This window comes from Trachemys scripta, chromosome 10, assembly GCF_013100865.1.
Source record: "Trachemys scripta elegans isolate TJP31775 chromosome 10, CAS_Tse_1.0, whole genome shotgun sequence".
NCBI lineage: Eukaryota > Metazoa > Chordata > Testudines > Emydidae > Trachemys > Trachemys scripta.
The window spans coordinates 78,989,228-78,998,789 of NC_048307.1; the positions used below are offsets into that span (position 1 = coordinate 78,989,228).

At 42.6% G+C, this 9,562-nt stretch overlaps 1 protein-coding gene across 1 annotated transcript; it reads right to left on the reverse strand.

The window, feature by feature from the left end:
* Nucleotides 1-514: 514 nt before the first annotated feature.
* PARP16 (poly(ADP-ribose) polymerase family member 16) lies at nt 515-9,048 on the reverse strand. Its single transcript, XM_034783996.1, has 6 exons — nt 8,744-9,048; nt 6,031-6,168; nt 4,609-4,815; nt 3,408-3,579; nt 2,484-2,625; nt 515-2,206 (listed from the first exon to the last, which is right to left on the reverse strand). Exons 1-6 carry the CDS (start codon nt 8,933-8,935, stop codon nt 2,062-2,064), a joined length of 996 nt encoding a protein of 331 aa, XP_034639887.1. The 5' UTR covers nt 8,936-9,048; the 3' UTR covers nt 515-2,061.
* Nucleotides 9,049-9,562: the final 514 nt, after the last annotated feature.

Genomic DNA, 9,562 nt, shown 5'->3' on the forward strand with positions numbered 1-9,562 from the left:
ATGACCCTGGCTGTCTCAAAACACAACTAATGTTTACAACACACAATGTGCTGCTTTATAAATGTGGAACTCTCCTGCTTTCACGGCATCACTGTACTTAAATCTGAGATTAATATCAAGAGTGGTCATAGTCACCCATGCTCACATCTTCACAAACTTAAAGTTTTATTGTGTTCAAAATGAGTGCTAAAAGCCCCCACTGTTTAAAGGGACAGTGTCAATTTCAATTATTTAAAGTTGACTTATTTAAAAAATCTGCCACTTTCTGAGAGCACAATCTTAAAATGTGTCCTGAAGCTTTTACAAATATTTTTATTAAGGCAATTTTATATGGGTTTTTCTGCTACCTTGCTGATCCATAAGAGAGGGAGAAATAGTGAATCTGACTGTATGCAAAGTTATCCCACATGTACAACATAAACTAACAGAAAATTGTTTTTGCTAGCTTTTTCAGTTTTTATACTTGTAGGTGGTTTTATAACTGTAGTACAGATAAAACATTCAGACAGCGAAGTGATTTTCAAATCTCTTTAAATGTTCCAAGTCTCCAAGTGTGCACTACACAGAATTCTAACAAACCTATACACTGTCAAACAAATCCAAATAATAAATGAGGGGTTCTTAGTGTAATTTGATTTTTTTTAAAGTAAAATATGGCTACTTCTTACAACATATTGGCATGAAGCCTACCTAACACAGATAATGTAATTCTGATAGAGGAAAAACCAATCTCCTTCTGATAACTTTAGACAGTATATCTTAGACACACATACAGAGGTCAGTTATCAAGTGAAAACCTAAATGCAGTATATACTAAGCTGACATCACTCTCTGACCTCGGAAACAAAATAAATCCTGATCTCAAAATATTCTATTTCCTAAAACGGTGTTTTAGGAAATATTTGGTATATTCCTACTGCAGTTATCAGGTCACAAGTGCAGAAAAAGAGACGGGACATGCGTACAAACATAGAGCCACACCCTGGAGCATCATGCAACCACTTTGCACTGCACAACTGGCTGTGAAAACAGTGTTCCCAGACCAAGAGATCTGCCAGTGGCATAGATTTTTCCCCTTCCTTCATGATGGGAAGCCCCTGCCCAGCCCTGATCCTGAGCTCCCATTTGAGCCTGTTGGACATAGGGACCAGCCCTGCATATAGTGGGCCCCTTGGTGGGGGAGGGCCAAGGTGAACTTTGATCTTGCACACCACCTCCCCAGACTTGCTCTGTCTGCTCCCTGAACCTAGCTGAGGATCTGGCCCATTGGACTGTACTTAAGACGTATTCCTCTCATCATAGCCTACAGTGCTCTAAAATTCAGTATTCATTCTTTATCCAGTGATTTTATTTTCGATAACACACAAGAACATTCAGCTTGGTTACTGTTTTATGTATAATGTTTTGTTACAATCACTGTGCCCAACTATAATCCCCTGTCAAAAATTGTAATTAAGATGATCCTGCTTTATCATATGAGAAACAGCACTTTTCCTCTTCAGCAAAGACACACGGGGTTTCTCAAGTCAAAGCAATAAAACCTACTGCAGGTTTACCTTTGTGTGAGGTAAAGAGAATTCCTCCCTTCCAAGAGCATTATAAATAAATATTGCTTTTTTAATCTGGCAGAGAATAAACACCCCCAATACAGGGGTGCTGAGAGACTTAACCGAAGTGTAAACCCTGTGTATGATGGAAACCACTTCAAGCCAGCACCTATGGCCTGATAGTTTCCACATTAAAGTTTTCATTAATTTTAAATAAAGTTTTTTCTTGGACCGTTGACTAAAACATGTCTGTACAGAACTGTTCACATTCTACTTCAGCGTCCCTAGGGCAAGACAGGCTGAAAAGGGAGCTGCCAATCAGGCTCCCTCATTACTCAAAGAAACAAAACGACTTAAACAAGAAAAAATGGAAAGGGGCCATGAAGGTAATGCAACTGGACTATAACCAAATGCTCAAGACCCCATTTCCAGAGCGCTGGTACAGATGCAGTAGGTTGTAGATCTCCTATCATTAAGGCACATGGTGAACATAACAGCATATAAACCAGCTTGTTCATCCTTCTGAGTCAAACATTCTATTCCAGTAGTAGAGGAAGGCCGGTGAGTTGCTGGCACCTATAACAATTAGCAATAGTAGATACATCATCATCATTATAGCAAAACGATGATTGGAAAACCACGACGACTGACTAGAAGGCCTGTGGAGGGGAAAAATGCATAAAAAGCATGAATTACATCAAATATCATCTTATCATTGACACATTTATTATGTTTTATTATTTTTGAACAATCTTGCAAGCTTTGATAAAGATTTTCCTAGCTACTATATTTGCTCCGGGATCCCTTTTTGCTTCCTCTAAGTGGAAGCATGTCTTTTGTATTTTTTGATTTTTGAGAGAGAGAATGATGTGCAAATAAGATCTGTCTATCTGGCACTTGCATCATGCTCATTATACTGGTGAGTTGAACTCTTACCTCCGGTGTTGTTTCTGTGAATATACTAATAAGTATTTAACTCGTAAAAGCTGATTGTTTGTGACAACGAAGTATTTCTGTGGAACATCGCCCCCTTCACTGTTTTTTACTCTTGCTCTTTTCCTGTCTATTTCTTCTGAATCTGTATGGGACAAGAAGAGGTTTTCTTGGAAATGGGAAGGAAAGCAAAAGCACATGTATGAGAGTAAAGGAAGACGGTCAAGGCATAGGACTTGGAGTTAGGAGACAGGGTTCTTATTCCTGGCTCTACCTCAAATTTCATTGGTCCCTCTTAGCATCCCAAAGGGGAATCAGAGAACCAGCCCCTACTGGTTATCCCTGGCATGGGAGTACTATGGGTTGGGCTGGGAGTAGAGAAAGGGCACGTTAGAGATAGGAGAAGGCAGGCGTAGAGCACAATGCTTGAGGGTTGCAAATATCAGAGAGGATAGAGAAATAATACAACAGCAAAATGAACATTTTCTAGTAAAGAATAGCTTTGTTATGAGTCTAACATGCATAAGTACAGAATGCGTATTACTCTTGCTGTTACAGGAATACCTTGGCTTGGGTTCACTTCTGGAACAAATGGAATAACTCTGCATTACAGAACATGTTCTGTTATCGGAGTGCCGCTAGATTAAAACAAAATAGGATGCTATTTTGGTTTCTATACTGATCTAGCTAGGTCCCACTGCTAGAATGATCAAGTTTTATTTTTTCCATTTTTGTGGAACACTTTTGTAGATTTGCTAATGGGTCATCCAGAAAAGGTGCCTCCCGCTCAGTTTCTGCTGGTGGGAAACTAGTGTACACACGAGTACATTCTTAGCTGTATTACTGCACATATACACAACCTAAATCTGAGGAGTATTAATAGAAGACTGACTAACACTCTAGTTGTAATTATTTCTATACACTCACCTTTCTTCTTCACCTGGCATTTTACATCTGGATGATCGATAATCTCACAAACAGCTACACAACTAAGGATAGGGCCCAAAACGCTGCGTTGCCACCCAAGACCATGAGGGCTATATAGAAGAGCAAGGCTTAGATCACTGGTAAGGTAGGTACCTTCACCAAACAAGGATGTCTGAAATAGCACAAAAGTAAATCAAGAGAGACTGCATCAGATCAAACACTCTGAATGTCCACATGGCACAATAATACAGTGTACCACTGCACTTTCCTTGCCAAATGCCAGCACATGGTTTCCAAAAATAGTATGGAGCTTAAAAACACAGCAGTGAAATTCAGAAGTCTCAGATCTTAAACTCCTTAGCGCTGGACTACAGACAGATTTTGTACCAGTGCAACTATGTCAGTTAGGGGTGGGACTATTTTTTTTTAACAGATTAAGATAGACCAGTATAAGCACTTTTAAACCACACTAAGCAGGTTGTACAGCTTTAACTATACTGGTATATTTAAAGTGGTGCAACTTTTGTGCATGTACAAGGCCTTAGTGACATTTAGAAACCGGCTCTGCAAGGGAGAAAAGTTCTTTTTAAGTATGATTTTTTCCCCCCCCAAACTCAATTGCTTTAACAGTTTAGAAACATAGGATTTGCCACCCCATCTAATCTAGCACACTGCCTCCCACTGCAGACAATGTGATAATTCATGAGGGCGGGGGGGAAAATTGATGCAAAGGACTCTCAAGTGGCAGGTAGTTTCTCACCTTTAGAGGTGGTTCAGGGCTGAGACCTGGGCAGAGAGAGCCTACACTGACCATGTTCCTCCTGGTCCAAGGCTAGAGATCTTCCATCTCTACGGCTGTCAAATACGCCAGCATTTTTCAGAGGCATTAAATTCATCTCTTTTTTTTGGTTTTTAAAGTGAAGGATGGCTACAACCAGGCATATTGGAGAAACGACTATAACTTAATGCTGACTTCACACCACCTGCATTTTTTTAAGCTCAATCTACTTATAAAACCTAGTAAAATCATATGCAAAGTTAACTGTGTTGTCGTCAAGGAAAACAAATAGCAACATGCGATCACAGATCACATTATTTTTATCCCTACACACATTTGTACATGTGTTTAAAACACGCCTCAGAGTTTGTGAATGAAGGATGAAGCTGTGTGTTTAAATGCAAGAAATATTGGAAACCTTACCCTATTTAAATGGCAATGTAAACCATTGTGCAGTATGGAATGGAAGTTCTCAAGGCGACTCCCATGGAATGCATAAATAAGGTTCCTTTCTCCCCTGGTTTCATCAAATTTGGCATTCATCTGATCACAATACACTATTTCAAACAGGAAGTCAGGAGTAGGAACAGCATCACTTGACATTCCTGTCAGCTCTTGGATCTTCTCATACTTAAAAACAGAAAGGAATCCTAATGTTATTTTTTTAAAGGTCTAGATTAGTCACTGGAAACTTGCTTAGTGTCTCAGATCCTTTCCTAGTTCCTTAATATATTTACCAATGCGCATTTACAATTCAGTATTAATACCCAGTTAGCTGGTAATGGTAACCGCAGAAGACCAAGTGGATTGTGGGAACTGTAAGGGTTTCTATTCCTCCATGCTCTTGCCCTCTTCTCCTTTGCTGCTTCTCTATGAATATTCACGAGCACTGCTGAGTGGTAAGGTTATGACATCAAAGTTAAATCTGCCCCTCCCCCACCTCCTCTCCCAATAATGTGACTCAGATATCAGAGTTAAGTGGATGATGCAATGAGAGGGAGGAAAAGAAGAGACATCTTTATGGTGTCATAATCCCAACACACAAACAAGGCTATGATATAGATATATTCATGAGATATGTTCCTTGGGAAAGAAAAAGATTGGAATTTAAAGACATTTTTATCATTTCCAGCAGCATCCACAATTCTCTTAGGTACTTAGACAGTCTCCATTATTGTAGTATCTGAGTGCCTCACAATGTTTAACACATTATCCTCCCAACGTCCCCGTGAGGTAGTGCACATTTTACAGATTGGAACCTGAGGCACAGAGAGACTAAGTTACCTATGCAAGATCATACATGGCGTCTGCGGCTGAGCATGGAAATGAACCCCGGTATCCTGCGTCCTGGGCTGGCACCTGAACCACTAGCTCATTCTTCCTCCTCAACATGAGGTGTTTTCTAAACAGAAAAAGTGGCCTGGTTCCTGCCCTGAGGACCTCACAATCTGAACACAGGGTAGGAGTACAACATTAAATAGAATGGTCAAGTGTGATTAACCATACATTACCAATATAAGGGTTTTGCTAAGACAAACCTTTGGGGTTTTAATAGGAAATAATAGATATAAAAAAAATTAATCCCCACTCAGTCATTCACTTGCTTTTGCTGCACACATTCCTTCTTCTGTTCCTTGTCTATTTAGATTTTGAGCTCTTTGGGGGAAGGACACTGTCTCTTTATTCATCTATGCCTACCAGAAAATGCGTTCACTTGACATACTTTTCAATCCTTACAATAAACAACCCTTAAATCCCAGGTCAAGGTAACCACCTGCATGCAAGTGGTTGTGTTAAATAGCAAACTCATGTCATGAAACTTTCATTAAGAATTTGAAATCTTACCTCCTTTTTCTTAGTACTTTGTATAGTTAAGAATTTAGATGATAAAATCCAGCTAAACAGATCCCATGTCCTTTTATCTGTGTCTGAAATAGACTCTGGAAGTTCTTTTAAGCTTGGCAAAGCATTTGTATCTGCAAGCTAACATAAGAAAGATTAATGTGTTTTGCGTCTCTTCATCATCATGATTAAACAGAGACCTCTAGCGGTAAGAAAACAATATTTCACTCTAATGGGGATCTGTGGTACAAGTTGAAAAACAATTTCCAATGAATTACAAGAACCACTTCTGAAAGACTTATACTGAGATTACGTGGGGAAATTTGTCATTTGTTCTGACATGCAACACTGAGTACAACGTTTGAGCAAGCTACGTGTCTTCTATAATTCTATGATCTATATTCAGCAGCAGCATCCATGGGGTATGCATAAGAACAGTGATCAAAAACATCTGAATGTGGTCACTACATCAACACACAGGTGATACCTGGAGTGGTATAAGTGCGACAGATATTGCAATCCCATGCAATAACTTTGGGAACCATACCGTATTAAGTTATGTAACACTGTGAGCATAGACACTGACTCTGTGGGTGGTCCGGGGCTGGAGCACCCACAGGCAGCCATGCTCCCCTCACCCCCCCCAACCTCCTCCTCCTCCCCTGAGCGTACTGCATCCCTGCTCCTCTGCCTACCTCCCAGCGCTGCCTGCCCAGCCGCCGCCAAACAGCTGTTTGGCAGCAATAGCACACTCCGGTGGAGGAGCAGGAACATGACGCGCTCAGGGGAGGAGGCGGGGCTGGGATTTGGGGAAGGAGTTGGAATATTGGCAGAGAGGGGGCGGAGTTGGGGTGGGGACTTTGGGGAAGGGGTTGGAATGGGGGTGGGGAAGGGGTGGGAATAAGCAAGGCAGGGACAGGGCCTCATGGAAGGGGTGGAGTGGGGGCAGGGCTGGGGGTGGGGTTTGAACCCTCATGGGAAAGAGGGCAAGTCGATACCTATGACGGTGAGCCAGGGATTATATGCAACACCAGGAGGGAGGGTTACCACAACTCCATGAAGCAAAACAGTGAGGGGGTGATTAAGGTGACTCATTTAAGTTGTAAATGTCTCCAGAGAGATGCCACCCCTTGAGGAGGCTTGGATATACTGATTCAAACTGGATTTTCCAGAGAGCAATGGACAAAAAAAACAACCCAGGCTTTTGATATTATTTCACCTGTTAAACTTTTTTTTCAGATTTTCAACTTTAGACTTAGAGGCTTCCAAGTCTACATTTGTCATTTACCTTCTAAATGCTTCTAAATCTAGATTCCTTAATCTTACTGCATTTCAGACTTGCAAAATTTTACTTACCCACTTATACTGGACAGATAACATATCATTAATTATTTTTATCATTAACTGGGCAAGAGTCCGTATTTTGTTTGAGCTAGTAAATGTACAGAGTTTTGCACCGCTGCTTTTGACTCTTTAGTATTACAGAAAACAATGTGCTCTATATTTTAAACTTGTTTTATAGTTTCCACACAACTTAGCTATAAACTCTTGGGCCAGAGACCTCCTTTTTATGATTTTCTGTAAAGAGCTGTGTAGGCTTTTGCCCACATACAAGATATAACACAATATATATTTAGTAGTATGAAAGCTTTTTTTCTACTTTCATTTTTTTTTTTTTTTAAACTTCCAGGGCTGTGTACAAATTACACTGCATTGATTTGGAAGGACACCATTAAAACAGTGATTCCCTCCTTCCCATTATGCAGAGGTCTATGCGCTGCTGCATGTGCTCAGTATGGCATTCAACATCACATGCCTGAAAAGGTGTTTTCCTCCAATCAAAAAAGAAGTTCACCTTTGAACAAGGACCAGGTCTGGAAAGTTTCCATCCCAGAGGAGAGTTTTTCAGAAAGTTGTGAGTAGTTGAAAATGTTATAGTGGCAGCTGTTTTGCAATTTTAACTACTGGACAGTGTTTCAACAGACATACATACAGAGCACATCCTAACAGCCTCATGTGTAGTTAAGAAAATCAAGATTGGGTGAGGGGATTAGAATTACATTAGCCATTTGTCCTTAACAAGGATCAAGTTTTTAAAATATATGTGCCCCTAATGCTTATGCCATATCTTGCCAATGCAGGGAATCTGCCCGTGCCCTGGGTGTGTACAGAAAACCAGCTAAATTGAACAGGCTCCAGAATTAAGGGCCTGAAGCAGTAGCTACACTGAACAGGGAACTCCTAGTGAATCAGAATCTTACCCCCAATCTGAGAGGACAAGGGGACAAATGTACAATGCAGGAAAGCACTGTGTGGAAATGGTAACCCTCCACTGCACCTCTGTCAGCCAGAAAACAAGGGAAAGGTAAGGCAAGCCTGGTACCTTCAGGAGCACAGCAGGTGTGTTAAAGCAGGAGATGCCAGAAATGGGGTCAGTACTATTCAAGTGGATAATCACATTAATAATACTTAGCACATTTCATCTTGGAGGCACTTATATAGATATTAACTAATTGCTCCTAACAACACTCCTGTGAAGTAGCATCAGTAATGAAAACGAGTGACTTGTTTATAGGATCTGTTCTGGGCTTTGTTTTTATGTGGAACTAATTACACCTGTACTCTGGAGAAACACCTGCTGCTCTTCAGCTCGGAGTGCTCTTCTTCTCCCCTCCCCACTCAGTGTCAAGCTGTCCCCTCTAAAGGGATAACTCACCAATGCCTCAAAATCCTTGCTCTCCTCGTTAGCATAGAGGCCTGGAAAGGGTCTCAGGACAGAATCACGCTTGTAGCTCTGCAAAGCGGAAACAAAGAGGCTGCACTTCAGATCCGCAGCCAAGATGTCCCTGCGGGTGGCCTCCTTGATCTTCTCCCTGAGGGCAGCATCGCTGGGCCTGCGGGGCAGCATTCCCACCAGGGGTCTGGCCAGGAAACACACAGGGCAGCAGCTCAGCACAGGTTAAAGCCCTTCCCTAACCCTCAACCTGGGGGAGCTGGAGGGACCAATCTGCCCCCCCCACAGCTGTCCTCAGCGCCTCCCCCTCCCATCTCCACTGCCATCCATGTCTCAGGGATTTAAGAACATGTACCCTGCCCCCCAGTCTCCTCCATCTCACTGCTTGGGCCCCCAGCCTGCCCCCCGCATCCTATATTGCCCACCTGCCCCCCCGCACCCTATACTGCCCTCCAGCCTCCTCCTCTCCCCTATACTGCCCTCAGCCTGCCCCCGCAACCTATATTGCCCGCCTGCTCCCCACCGCATCCTATACTGCCCTCCAGCCCCCTTCTCTCTCCCCTACTGCCCCCAGCCTGTCCCCCCCGCACCCTATACTGCTCTCCAGCCCCCTCCTCTGCCCCCAGCCTGCCCCCCGCACCCTATACTGCCCTCCAGCCCCCTTCTCTCCCCTATACTGCCCTCAGCCTGCCCCCGCAACCTATATTGCCCGCCTGCTCCCCACCGCATCCTATACTGCCCTCCAGCCCCCTTCTCTCTCCCCTACTGCCCCCAGCCTGTCCCCCCCGCACCCTATACTGC